Raw genomic sequence first — 15,188 nt, forward strand, 5'->3', positions numbered from 1 at the left:
CTATGTATCTTTTTACACTAGTGCTGTTTTTTTTTTTTTTATGTGTGTGTGTGTTTGTGAGACAGAGTCTTGCTCTGTTGCCCAATGATGTGATCGTGGCTCACTGCAACCTCTGCCTCCTAAGTTCAAACAATTCTCCTGCCTTAACCTCCTGAGTAGAGTAGCTGGGACTACAGGCGCCCACCACCATGCCTGGTTGATTTTTGTATTTTTAGTAGAGATGGGCTTTCACCGTGTTGGCCAGGATGGTCTCTATCTCCTGACCTCTTAATCTACTGCTTGACCTCCCAAAGTACTGGGATTACAGGAGTGAGCTACCATGCCTGGCCACTAGTGCTGTTTAAGTGTGGTCTGCTGACCAAATTACTTGTTGGTAATCCATAAAGAGCTGAGTACAGAAATTGAGTATTTAAAAAGTTTTATAGCTTGAATTCTGGCAATGTCATCAAAGACATTAGTCCTCAATGTATTTAAAAGGTTTAAAAAAACAAAAACTGGCCCTTCACTACAGGTAGTTTGAGAAATGGTACTTAAAACCCAGTTAATAGTCAGGTGTGTTGTTACGAAATGGTCTGTGTTGGCAATACATTTGAATGTGAATTAAATAAATTATAGCATTCTAACAATCTTCAGCTGAGAAATACAAAATTCAGTTAATATTTTATGTGTTAAATGATTTATGTAAACCTTCAAGGAATAATTTTTTATGAAGGAAATGGATAGGAAATATGTTAGTTACCCAAGGAAAATACAAACATGTATCAGGATATTTAAAAAGAGAAGCCTCGGTTCAGGCAATTCTCCTGCCTCAGCCTTCCAAGTAGCTGGGACTACAGGCGCATGCCGCCAAGCCCAGCTAATTTTTTGTATTTTTAGTAGAGACGGGGTTTCACCATGTTGGCCAGGATGGTCTCGATCTCTTGACCTTGTGATCCGCCCGCCTCGGCCTCCCAAAGTGCTGGGATTACAGACATGAGCCACTGTGCCCAGCCTCTCCCTGATTCTTAATAGTTCCTTCTTTTTCTCTCTTTCCAAATATACTGTATATAACTCTTTGAGCAGTTATCACATTGTTTATTTCTATCTCATATTGCATTTATTTTACTAAACTACTCTAGGATGCTGGAAGACAGACTATTTGTTATGTAATTTGATTACATCACAATTAAGCCTACAATAAATGTTAGGTATTACTGTTATATGACTGACAATGTTCTAATTGTTTTATGTCTATTCCTGATCCTACTGAAAAACATACCACATCATCTCCTTTTTTATGTGAGGAAACTGAGGCACAGGGTTTCAAATAACTTGCTTAAGCATAAATGTGTCAAAGCCAAGAGTTAAAACTCAAGTCATCTAGCTCTAGAGTCGGTGCTCTTGACTACATTATTATGATTTTTATACATAATTGCTTTTCTCTTTCTGGCTTTCATGCTGTTCTTGAACTACTTTTATTTGCATTTTTTTTTTTTCTTTTTGGTTTTTGAGACAGGGTCTCACTCTGTGACACAGGCTGAAGTGCAGTGGTCCAATTATGGCTAACTGTAGCCTAACCTCCTGGGTTCAAGCAATCCTCCCATCTCATCCTCCCAAGTAGCTGGGACTACAGGTGCATGCCACAACACGCATCTGAGTTTTGCATTTTTTTGTAGAGATAGGACTTTGCCATGTTGCCCAGGCTGGTCTTGAACTCCAGGCCTCAAGAAATCTGCTCACTTCAGCCTCCTGAAGTGCTAGGATTACAAGTGTGAGCCACCATGTCCAGCCTTGTAAGTGTAAGATTTACCTATTTGTAGTAGTAAATATCTTTACTCATAAGTAGGAAACCTTGTAATATGACTGAAAGACCCTAATTTTTATGCTTTAAAAAATCCATTGGTTAGGTAGAGTTAAAAGATGATAGGATTTGCTTAAGATCCTCTAACTCTTTTGCACATTAGCAAAAAGTAAAGTTTAAGAAATTAATGCTTCTTAATTTTGCCTCATTGTGTAACCATTTATACATAATATTTTGTGAAGGTATATAGCCATCCCTCTGGATCCATGGGAAACTGGTTCCAGGACTAAGGAAGATCAAAAATTGGTCAAGGCCTTGTGCAGTGGCTCACACTTACAATCCCAGCACTTTGGGAGACTGAGGCAGGAGAATCACTTGAGGCCAGGAGTTTGAGACTAGCCTGGTCAACATTGAGAGACCCTGTCTCTACAGAAAAATATTAGCTGGGCATAGTGATGTGTGCATGTAGTCCCAGTTACTCATAAGGATGACGTGGGGGGATTGTGTGAACCTGGGAGGTTGAGGCTCCAGTGAGTTGTTATGTCACTGCACTCCAGCCTGGGTGACATATGAAACCCTGACTCTAAAACAAAATAAAACAGTAAATTTGGTTGAATCTGTGAATGTAGAACCTGAGGATACAGAGAGCTGACTCTTATTTTTGTCTAATAATTGTAAAATACAATTATTTGATTTTAACCCTATCCTTTGCTTAAATTTTATGTTGTTATAATTATCTTGAACACAGATACCAGTCACATTTTACTTTATTTTCCAAACAGATGTATGATATATGTTTGCATTGTTGAAGGATTCACCTTGTCTTTTTGGAAGATGCTTACGTACTTGTGGGTTTTATTGTTAATAAGTACTCTAAAGAAATAATGAAAACAAAATATTATGGGTAGATTTGACACACAAGTCTTCTTAGTGGTAGCTTGTTTTTACAAATATTATATAAACTTCTCTTCAGAGTTCTCAGAAAAAAATATAAAAGCATTTCAAAACAAGTTTTTTATTACCGGAAGTGTAAAGCAAAAGAAGAATGTATATTAATCTTTAAATTATTGAAAAATATTGTCTGAGGACTATAGTTGGTAAAGATAAGAACCCAGCATGTTTTATCCTGTCTATTAAAACAAGAAGAAATGGAAGAGATACTTTGATAAGTGTTCTGCCTGTTTTAACCTTGAATGCTGTTATGGGGGTGCAGCGGGAAGGGAGGAAGGAGATGCTGCTCTATCTGTTTCATTGGCTTAGGCTTTTTCATGCTGAGAGAAATCAATAGTTTGAGTCGTTGTGTGACAGAGAAATCACTTCAGAATTAAAGGTGGCTGTCACACATTGTCATTGGTTGACTTTTGTTTGCTGTTGAGATTTTTAAGCTTTCATTTTTCTGTCCTTTCAATGAGTCTTTCTGAGGTTTCTGTAAATAGCTTTCTTTTCTTTTCTTTTTTTTTTTTTTTTAAGATCATACTTTAAATCTAAGGTAAGGGATCAAGTACAAAGACTTCCAAAAGTGAATACTGAGACACTTCTTCGTTTATTGTCACTGAGGTGATTTCACTTTTAAATTATTTTCAGTGAGACAGGTAATTTATAGTGTAAGTATAGTATAAGTATTTTGAGGCAAATTGAGAGGTAAAGTACTATATTTAAATGTGTTTAGCAGAAGCAATGCTTGGTTACCTAAAAATGTAATAATCTGTTTGTAGCCATGTAAAAGAAAGAAGGTCCTGACATCGAATGATGTACAGTTTAATTCCATTATATGAGAGTCACATCTTACCCTAAACAGTGACTGTGTCTGTAGAAAGCAACTGACCAAACAGGGAGCAAGTAGAAGAGAGACTTTTTTTTTCTTTTATGTCCTTATTCTTTGTTTTTAAAAGCAAGTATATGTTTATTTTAAAAGTCTTTAAAAGAGGTTTTAAATAGAAGACTTGTGAGACCAACACACATAAACTGTTTAATGAACATTAAACATTATTAACTTAGGAAAATGGCTTGTTATTTTAGCAATAATTTGGTTGTAATTTATTTTTATTTTAAAACTTAATGAGAACTTAATTGCAAACTTAATAAAAATTTGCTTTTTACAACCTATTTCTTAAAAAGCATGTTACTCTGGGCTGGGCACGGTGGCTCACGCCTCTAATCCCAGCACTTTGGGAGGCCAAAGTGGGCGGACCACAAGGTCAGGAGATCGAGACCATCCTGGCTAACATGGTGAAACCACATTTCTACTAAAAATACAAAAATTAGCTGGGTGAGGTGAGACACACCTGCAGTCCCAGTGATTCAGGGGGCGGAGGCAGGAGAATCTCTTGAACCTAGCAGGGGGAGGTTGCAGTGAACTGAGATTGCACCACTGCACTGTAGCCTGGCGACAGGGCGGGACTCTGTCTCAGGACAAAACAAAACAAAACAAAACGTATTACTCTGAAAACGTAACTTTAGAAACAGTGTATATTTAACATTATTAATTTTTCTGTGATACTGAAACAGAGTTTGTGAGTAGTCTTCTAGCCTTCCAGTCACAACCCCTTTCTCCTCTGTTAAGGTAACCACTGTTCTGAATCCTATGATTGATATTTGTTTTTGTTTTTTCTTTCAAAACTTAAGTATTTTTTTTTTAGCACTATAATTTCTTGCCTAATTTTTGACCCTTATATAAATGTAATTATAAAATATGTATTTTAATATGGAATTTTGATTTCAACATTATGTTTCCAAAATTTAATTATTTTCTAACAGTTTTCAATTCTATTTTCATTACTACATAGTATTCCATTATATAGAGACTGCTAGCTGTTCATTATCTCTTTGTACTGTTGATAAGCAATTGGATTATTTCCAATTTTTAGCTACTACGAATTTGTACAACATTAGTTTTTAAATAATTTCTTTTGTTGGGTTGTTTTTAGTGTTTAGCTGTTATGAATAATGTACTGTGAACATTTTGTATGTTTGGTGTACATCGTCTTGCATTTCTATAGGGTGGAATTAATTATAAAATGTTCATATTTTCACTTTTGATAAATATTGCCACACTATCTTGCAAAAGTGTATACCACTCCGCTTCAATGTAGAGTTGTTCCTATTGGTCAGCATTCTCATCGACAATTGGTGGTTTTTATATTGGCATTCTGGTAGTTGTATGTTTATTTTGAATTTTTTAAAAAATTGAGTTGGCCAGCATGATGGCTCATGTCTGTAATCCCAGCACTTTGGGAGGCCAAGTTGGGCGGATTACCTGAAGTCAGGAGTTAGAGACCAACCTGGCCAACATGGTGAAACCCTGTCTGTACTAAAAATACAAAAATTAGCCAGGCTTGATGACCTTTAATTCCAGCTACTTGGGAGGCTGAGACAGGAGAATTTCTTGAACCCACGAGGTGGAGGTTGCAGTAAGCCTAGATCACATAGCTGTACTCCAGCCTGGGCAACAAAGAGCAAAACTCCATCTCAAAAAAGAAAAAAAAAAAAACAAAGAATTGAGTCTATTTTTTTCTCCTGCTTATTATATATTATTTATTTTTTACTTTTGTAAACTATGTGTTGCTCTCTTACCCAGTTTCTTATTGGTTATCTGTCTCTTCCTCATTGATTTGTAGAAGGAATTTACCTATTTACTATATGAGCTTATTTTTTGGTATGAGTATTTTAACTGCTTTCTCTGTCTATGCCTTGTCTATTCAGTTTTTAAAAACTTCTTGCTGGATGTGGTGGCTCATGCCTGTAATCCCAACACTTTGGGAGGCCGAGGTGAGTGGATTGCTTGCACTCAGGAGTTTGAGACTAGCTTGGCCAACATAATGAGACCGCATCTCTCCAAAAATAGAAAAAATTACATGGGCTTGGTGATGTGTGCCTCTAGTCTCAGATACTTGGGGGATTGAGGTGGAAAGATTGCTTGAACCCAAGAGACTGAGGTTGTAGTGAGCCAAGATCATGCCCCTGCACTCCAGCCTAGGCAATAGAGTGAAATCCTGTCTGAAAAAATATACAAAAACTTCTTAAATCAATTTTATTGAAGTATAGTTTATATGTAATAAAATTTTAAGTATACTGTTTGAGGAGTTTTGATAACGGTGTAAACCTCTGTTACCATTACAATCAAGATATAGGAAATTTCTGTCATCCTAGAGAATTCCCTTGTGATCCACTATGGTCAGTTCTACTCCATGTACTCATCCAATCCAAGACAACCAGAGATCTGATTTCTGTTATTATAGATAGTTTTATCTGCTATAAAATTTTATATTAATAGAATCAAACAGCAGGTACTCTAGATTATTTTGGTCAGCGTAAACTTTTTGCTGTTTGTTTACATTGTTGTGTATATTATGTTTTTTTTTTTTTTAATTAAGTTGAATTATTTTGTTTATCCATTCAGCTGTAGGCAGATATTGGGTTGTTTTCAGTGTTTGGCTTTTATGACTAAATGCACTAGGGGCATTTTCATGCAAGTTATTTTTGTAGAAATATGTTCTTATTTCTTTTGAGGAAATACCTAGGAGTGGAATTGCTATATGCTATTGTATGTCGGTCAGGATGGTCTTGATCTCCTGACCTCGTGATCCGCCCACCTCCACCTCCCAAAGTGCTGGGATTATAGGTGTGAGCCACTGTGCCTGGCCTACCTTCTACTTTTATATACATTTTAGAATCAGCTTTTCAGTATTTATAAAAATTGCTAAAATTTTAAAATTAAGATTGTGTTGAATATATAAAATCAATTTTTAAAATATTGAATCTTTAAATTTATAAGCTGTATATTTTGTGTATATAAATTGTATATTCATTTATTTAGCTTAATTTATCTTAGTTTTATTTTATTTTTTTTTTTTTACGAAAAACCAATCGCTTTATTTTTCTTCAATATATATTTAGAAAATTGCTCTCAGGTTTTATGAGACAGACCAGACAACTATGTACAAAATCAAGAGTTCTAAACCAGTAAGAAACAGGGCACAATGAGCACACATTCCCAGGGACACGCAGCCTAGGACCTTCCCATGAGTGGGGAGGCAAGTTCTTTGATGGTTTTCGAGTTCAGCTGAGGGATGGTGCTGATCTTCAGAAGTCTATTGCTTGCATACTTATTCTTGATGGCGATGAATTTGATTAGGTTTTCGTTCACTTTCACCACATTTTTGGCCATGTGCTGCGTGACTTCCAGTACTTCATTCTCTGTGTATCCTGTGTAATACTGCTGCTTTAAGTTCCATTTTCCTTGTCCTAGAACCTTCTGAGACAAGCAGGAAGCGGCTGCTGCTACCTTAGAAGGATGATAATGCACTATATCATAGTCAATGAGAGTCAGCTCTATCAAATATTTGGCTAAAGTGTGCTGTTCAACATCAACCTCCCTGGCTTTTGATGCTCGCCTTAAGAAGTGTAGTGGCAAAGGTCGACCCAACTCAAATTTCAGTTCTTTCAAAATTAGAGTTTCCATTTCTCGGATTTGGGAACTGGTATAAGCATTGTCTGTGATGTAAACAAAGTCTTCAATATTTGGAGAAAACATCTCCTTGTACTTGGAAGCCAAGAGCACAGCAGTAATCCCAACTAATTGAAGCTTCTTCCGGGAAACTGGCTGAACCTGTAAAAATTGATCCATAATGGCAACACACATCTACAGAGTCTCCTGCAGAAGCCTAAACTTGGAGTGGACTGGCACCAGCCAGTCTACCAGGATGGCACACATGCGTCCATTTATATCTCTTCCATCTAAGAAATGTGGGTTTATGGACTGCAAAACCTCCTGCTGCCTAAGATACCGATAGATATCCTTAACGTAGTCACTGCAGAGTTGTGGGTTCTCCCAATCTTCGTTATCAATGTCCTCGATTTTGCAAAGCAAGGCATCATAAAAAGCTTGGCAGAGATTCTCTTCCTTCATGGAGATATCTTCAGGTGTGGGAGAAGGACCCTTTGAAGCCAACATTTCCATTTGTACTGGTTTGACAGAAGCAGTAGGTTTCAGTTGTTCGTTGTCATTTGCTGTTTTGGTGGGTTGAAATGGTACTTTGGAGTTCTGAGCTTTCTTAGCTACTTGTGCTGCTCTGGTTGTAACTTTATTTCCAATTTCTTCTAAAACAGTTCCCTTAATAGTCACACGACTCTTAGCTTTAGAGTGAACACCAGTGTCGATATTCTTCAAATCATTGGAAACCGTCGGGCATGGGAGCAGCGCCATCAGGGACAGGGAAGGCAAGAGTGTCAGCCCGACCTAGGGAGGAACGCGGACTGAAAAGGGAGGGCACTAGCATGCTAGGTAGGTGCTGTTAGGGATGCTCTCGGGACCCACAGCACTGAGAATTTTCCAGTTTTATTTTTTATAGATCTGTATATATTTTACAATAGAGCTAAGTATTTCATATTTTTCATGCTATTGTAAATTTTTGGAGACAAAGCCTGGGTCTCTCACCCAGGCTGGAGTTCAGTGGCACGATCTTGGCTTGCTTCAACCTCTGCCTCCTGTGCTCAAGCCATCCTCCCACCTCCGTCTCCCAACTAGCTGGGCCTACAGGTACATGCCACCTGGCTAATTTTTGTATTTATTTGGCTGTGGGGTTTCACCATGTTGCCCAGGCTGGTTTCCAACTCCTATGCTCATGTGATCATCCCGTCACAGCCTCCCTAAGTGTGAACCATTACAGGAATGAGCCATTATGCCCGGCCTCGGTATTATTTTGTCTTAAATATTTGGTGGAATTCACTGATACACCCATGTGGGCCTGAGATTTCTTTGTGGTAAAGTTTTAGTTGAATTCAATTTCTTTAGTGGAGAATATGTCTATTAACATTTTCCATTTCTATGTTTTAAAAATCTTTTGGGACTTTAAAAAATTTTATTTATTTATTTATTTTATTTATTTATTATACTTTAAGTTCTGGGATACATGTGGAGAATGTGCAGGTTTGTTACATAGGTATACATGTGCCTTGGTGGTTTGTTGTACCCATCAACCTGTCATCTACATTAGTTATTTCTCCTGATGCTATCCCTCCCCTTCTCCTGCAGCCTCCAAGAGGCCCTAGTGTGTGATGTGCTCCTCCCTGTGCCCGTATGTTCTCGTTGTTGAGCTCCCACTTATGAATGAGAACGTGCAGTGTTTGGTTTTTTATTCCTGTGTTAGTTTGCTGAGAATGATGGTTTCCAGCTTCATCTATGTCCTTGCAAAAGATATAAGTGAACTTATTCTTTCTTTATGGCTGCGTAGTATTTCATAGTGTATATGTGCCACATTTTCTTTATCTAGTCTAACATTGATGGGCATTTGGGTTGGTTCCGCATCTTTGCTATTGTGAATAGTTCTGCAATAAATACACATGTGCACATGTCTTTATAGTAGAATGATTCATAATCCTTTAGGTATATATCCAGTGACGGGATTGCTGGGTCAAAAGATATTTCTAGTTCTAGATCCTTGAGAAATCACCACAGTATCTTCCATGGTGGCTGAACTAATTTACACTCCCACCAACAGTGTAAAAGCATTCTTATTTCTCCACATCCTCTCTAGCATCTGTTGTCTCCTGACTTTTTAATGATCGCCATTCTAACTGATGTGAAATGTATCTCACTGTGGTTTTGATTTGCATTTCTCTAATGACCAGTGATGATGAGCATTTTTTCACATGTTTGTTGGCTGCATAAATGTCTTCTTTTGAAAAGCCTTCCGTATGTCTTCCGTATGTAAACTAGTTCATATCCTTTACGCACTTTTTGATGGGGTTGTTTTTTTCTTGTAAATTTGATTTAGTTTCTTGTAGATTCTGTATAGTAGCCCTTTGTCAGTTGGATAGATTGCAAAAATTTTCTCCCATTCTTTAGGTTGCCTGTTCACTCTGATGGTAGTTTCTTTTGCTGTGCGGAAGCTCCTTAGTTTAATTAGATTTCATTTGTCAATTTTGGCTTTTTCTTTGCAGTTGCTTTTGGTGCTTTAGTCACTATGAAGTCTTTGCCCATACCTATGTCCTGAATGGTATTGCCTAGGTTTTCTTCTAGAGTTTTTATGGTTTTAGGTCTTATGTTTAAATCTTTAATCCATCTTGAGTTAATTTTTGTATAATGTGTAAGGAAGGGGTCCAGTTTCAGTTTTCTGCAAATCACTAGCCAATTTTCCCAATACCATTTATTAAATAGGGAATCCTTTCCCCATTGCTTGTTTTTATCAGGTTTGTCAAAGATCAGATGGTTGTAGATGTATGGTGTTATTTCTGAGGCCTCTCTTCTGTTCCATTCGTCTATATATCTGTTTTGCTACCAGTATCATGCTGTTTTGGTTACTGTAGCCTTATAGTATAGTTTGAACTCAGGTAGCGTGATGCCTCCAGCTTTGTTCTTTTTGCTTGGGATTGTCTTGGCTATACAGGCTCTTTTTTGGTTTCAGATGATATTCAAAGCAGTTTTTTCTAATTCTGTGAAGAAAGTCAATGGTAGCTTGATGGCAATAGCATTGCATCTGTAAATTACTTTCGGCAGTATGGCCATTTTCACGATATTGATTCTTTCTATCCCTGAGCATGGAATGTTTTTCCATTTGTTGGTGCCCTCTCTTATTTTCATGCAAAGGACGAATGGTAAAATTAGGTGCAGCCATGACACCTGGAAGGAAAGATTAAATATTGTTTCTATTTATTTACGTTTAAAGGGCTAAAATGGTCACTTTGCCTTTTTACTGAGAGTGACTAAATTTCTTCTAAGGAGTTTTCTCAACTTCGATATTGAGTTTCTTCATTCTAGGGTTATACATCTTAGGTTTCTTTAGCAATAATCAAGTACAGTTGAATATTCTCAAGATGCTTATTTTTTTGTTTTTAGACCCAAATATTTTGTGGCCTGTTGTGTTGTTATATTATCTAGTTTATATAGTGCTTAGAATAGGAAAACAGAGAAGTTGATATAAAACATAAAAAATCTGCCTAAAATAAAGTTGAATAAAAGGTTTAGATCTGACTGTTTAGGTTACTGATAAATAGCAATTTTTGTTAAAGTCTCTTATACCTCCACTCAAGCTTTAAATACAGGTACATGCACATACACAAATATATGTACTACAAATAAGTAATATGCATTTGATCCTAAAGTAAATATTTCTTTTCTTTTTTTTTTTTTTTTTGAGACGGAGTTTTTTGCTCTTGTTACCCAGGCTGGAGTGCAATGGCTCCATCATGGCTCACTGCAACCTCCGCCTCCCGGGTTCCGGCAGTTCTCCTGCCTCAGCCTCCTGAATAGCTGGGATTACAGGCACGTGCCACCATGCCCAGCTAATTTTTTGTATTTTTAGTATAGACGGGGTTTCACCATGTTGACCAAGATGGTCTCGATCTCTCGACCTCGTGATCCACCCGCCTCGGCCTCCCAAAGTGCTGGGATTACAGGCTTGAGCCACTGCGCCCGGCCAATATTTCTTAACTCTACTTGACTTTGAATGATATATCATACACAGAATTTATTATTGGTTTTTAAATAAGAACATCTTCAAATTAAATTATAAAACATTAAAAAAATAGTTACAAGTTCATTATTCTCTGTATGAAACATTCTTTTTTGGTTTTCTTTTATCATTTATTTAGGTCAGATGTGACCCTACTGTTCCACAAAGAGACAGAGATTGATAATCGGGAAAGAATAGCCCTTTAATGTGATTTATATCTATGGATTTTATGTCAGATATGAAAAGTTGCTGTTCAAATTGTAAAGAAGGATCCATTAAAGAACACTTTAAACCATTTTACCATTTAGCTTACCTTGAGCCCTTGTTTTTAGAATTATGCCTTTTTGGGCATACTTCAATAGCTTATCAAATGTTTACAAAATATGATTTGATGTTAAATTATTGATATAAGAGATCAAATGATAGGCTATTTAATAATGTATTTTGGGGTACTCCTATTAGTGTTTAATATGAAGGTATGTGGTATGTCATAGCATTTTAGAAACCAATGATTTTCCAAATCTCAACAGTAGATTTCAATTTCATCTTAGGTAAATTTAGACAAGAGCAGATATGGACATAGTAGAGAATGCTGAACGTTTACAGTTCTGTAAATATCTTTCATTTTGTACTATTTGTTTTAGCGTATGGTTGGGCTAGATATGAAATAACCTATAGAATGCCTCTCATTTCTACAGTGAATATATAAAAATATGGTATATCTGTTAACATTTTTGTTACAATGAAGTAATTTCCTAGTTATCTTCACTTAAACGACTGCTGTTTCATATATTTCTTAATCATTTTTTTTATTTGCTCAAATTATGTTTTTGACAGACAACTCTTCTGTGGTTTGCTTGGGTTAACGTTTTTAAAAAATATAGTATATGAAATTTGCCTTTAATTTCTCATCAATTAATCTAGTTCTCAGTAGGATTTATTTTCTCCACATTATTGGTTAGACTAAATAAATAGTTTGCCTTTACCAGTGAACATCTCTCAGAATTTGTACTCAGGTGCTCTCAAGTACCTCACAGAAGTCACCCAGAATCTTCTGATTGACAGATTAACACAATCTTAGATCTAATATAATCTCCTAATTTTGCAGATGAGGAGATTTAGACCTAAAGAGGTAAATGAGTGAACTGATCAAGACTGACAGGATATATTATCGAGGGTGATAATGTAATCTGGTTTTTGTTTTGCTTCCCATTCTTGTAGTCATTCATATAGGTTATGATTCTTCTGACTTTTTTCTATACTCATTCTTTATTTCGGAATTTTTTCATTCAGTCTGTTACTCTTTCTACCTGTATTTTGTACTTGGGTTACACTCTCTTGCTTTGTCCCTCCCTGAAATTGATTCATGTTTTTCTGACTTGCCTTTGCTTTAAAGGTTTCCTTTATTTTCCCCCAAGAATAACTTCTAAAATTCCTTCCACATTAAATTCAGCTTTTGATCTCCCTAGCGTAGTGTTTTGCACAGACTAAGGTATTTGATTCTTTATGCATGTACATATACACCATATCTTTTGGGTTGCTTTTGGTGTAAGGAACAGAAAATCAATTTTTTGGAGTTTTCTACTGGTTTATAATGAGCAGTATTTTATCGGCTCTTATAAAAGTCTTTAAAAATTGTTATAGGAAGTCTGAAGGTAGGCTAATCTTTAGAATTTGATTGTATCTGGAAGTTCATTGTTTCACCTGGAATAAGCTCTATTTTTCTACAGTTTTCATAGTTCTGCTCTCATTTTGGCTGCATCTTCAGGCTAGCTTCCCTCATGGTACAGAGAGCTTCCAACACTCCTGGAGTTGTGTGCTGCTGCTTTTTATACCCTGAGATGAAGGAGGGAACTAACTATCCAACAAAAACTTGAACTTTGCCCTAACTGTTCCAGTTTCATCAAGTGCCTTTCCCTAATCCAGTTTGTCAGTGTGTGTGTGATTATTACCCTGATTAGTTTAGGACAATCAGGACTCCTGTTTCTTGCTAGGGTCGTGGGGGGAGTAGTGCGTGGCAGCAATCTAACAAAACGTGTATGCTGTAGGAAAGGCAGGCATCCACATTTGTATCTTCCATATGTAAACTAGTGATATTTGTTCCAATATCAGGTGTATGTTACTTACCTATCAGGGTGTGTGTGTGTGTGTGTGTGTGTGTATGTATTTCTGAACTTACATTTTGAAGTTAAGGGGAGGACTCCAGTAGACACTGTAAATAGAACAAAGGATTACATTTACATCCATCTTTGTTTACTTATTTTAAACAGAGCCTTAACTACAGCATCACAAACATGACACCACAAGTATCTGAATTCCAAAATAAAGAGAAATAAGTATTTTGGAAACTAGCAATTATAGTGTATCTGATGACTGACAAGTAATTCCAAGGTTTTTTTGTATATACATCTCATGGAAATTAAAATTTAATGTATGTAAATCTCATGAGAATTAAAATTCAAACACAAATTGAATAAATTTGGTTGGGACCTGATACTCTGCCTTTTAAATAAGATCCCAGCCAATCCCAGTGCTCTTGGTACATTTCGCTAGGACTTAAAAGACAAAACTGTTTCATGTTCTAAAGATGTTTAGAACTAGCTCAGTTTACTATTGTGAGCTGCTATTGTCTCTTTTCTGGCCCTCTGCAGTGGCCTCATTACTGTCTGCCCACTTCACTTTTCTTGTCTTACTACAGTGTATTCTCTAAATAGCAGCTGGATGATCATTTTAATATGTAAATTGATCACTTCACTTGGCCAAACTTACCACTGGGATCCCATTACCTTTGAATACAATCTAAACTCCTTACCCTAATACAAATGATGTAGCCCTGGCCTGCATTTTGAAAATAATTTCTTAAGATTATTCTCCTTATTCACTATATTTCAAGTCCTTTGCAACTTCACTTCATGCTGTTTGTCATACTGGGCCCCTGGTTCTTACAAGACTGTCTTCTCTTGTTGTTCAGGTCTCTACTTGAATGTTTACCACTTCTGAGTATATCTGCTGACTGACTTCAGAGAAGTAAATTATTGTAGAATGTTGTACTGAGACAGCAGGTCACTAAATCTCAGTCAGTTAGGTTAATGAGAAATATGAAAGTAGATTTAAACTTTTGGCTGTTTTGACTTAGGGTAAAGATTATTTCATAATGCATTTTAAAGTTTTTTTCATATTTTTTATAATAATTTTTTTTCTATCCAAGTCACTGTGTGCCCAGTATTCTGCAGACAAACGAGAAGATGAGAAGATGTGTGATCATTTGATAAGAGCAGCAAAATATCGTGACCATGTGACAGCAACTCAACTAATCCAGAAAATTATCAACATTCTCACAGACAAGCATGGAGCCTGGGGAAATTCTGCAATGAGGTAAAAGGATACCTTTAGGATTTGGCCACTTATTTTCTGTAGATAGCCTAGGTTTAGATAAATGGCTTTGGGTATGATCAAAGCCAGATGAAGAAGAGAGTAATTTAATTTTGTATTTCATCATCTCTATGAATTTAAAGTAAAAGGGAAGGAGAAAATCAGTATTGGTGCAATTATGGATCTTTGTAGATATTTCAGTTTCCTCAACTACTTCCAAAATAATATTTGCTTTATCTATTTATTCCCTTTGAAATGAATTATTAAGGGAAGCAGTTAAACTATCTTAAACATCTTACTAGCTACACTTATAGCCAAATTTATACATATATAACATTTTGTTTTGAAAAACTATGCTCTCTTTTTTTTTCCGAAAATAACCGTATTTTCAAAATATAATTTTGAAAATATAATAAAATTTTTTTTTCTTATGTTGCAAATTGCAGGACTATGATGATAAACTTGGTTAAATGACTCCTTTAAAATTTTGTTCAGTAAATCTACCTTCTTTCAAAATAGCCAAACAGGACCTGCTGTTGTTGATTCTACTTTCTAGAAACAAAGTAATTAAATTGCTTTTCAAG

The 15,188-nt window shown here is 36.1% G+C and overlaps 1 protein-coding gene and 1 pseudogene across 4 annotated transcripts in view; one reads left to right on the top strand and one right to left on the bottom strand.

Annotated features, from left to right (window-relative positions):
* LRBA (LPS responsive beige-like anchor protein) overlaps positions 1–15,188 on the top strand; it is a 746,578-nt gene that overhangs the window by 321,953 nt on the left and 409,437 nt on the right. For all 4 annotated transcript variants that reach the window (XM_074396837.1, XM_074396836.1, XM_010338615.3 and 1 more), the window contains one exon: positions 14,441–14,607. In XM_074396837.1, coding sequence (XP_074252938.1) covers positions 14,441–14,607 — 167 coding nt within the window. The remainder of the gene's footprint in view (positions 1–14,440; positions 14,608–15,188) is intronic.
* LOC120367739 (G2/mitotic-specific cyclin-B2-like) lies at positions 6,782–7,985 on the bottom strand (annotated as a pseudogene).

Source organism: Saimiri boliviensis, chromosome 3 (assembly GCF_048565385.1).
Source record: "Saimiri boliviensis isolate mSaiBol1 chromosome 3, mSaiBol1.pri, whole genome shotgun sequence".
NCBI classification, from domain to species: domain Eukaryota; kingdom Metazoa; phylum Chordata; class Mammalia; order Primates; family Cebidae; genus Saimiri; species Saimiri boliviensis.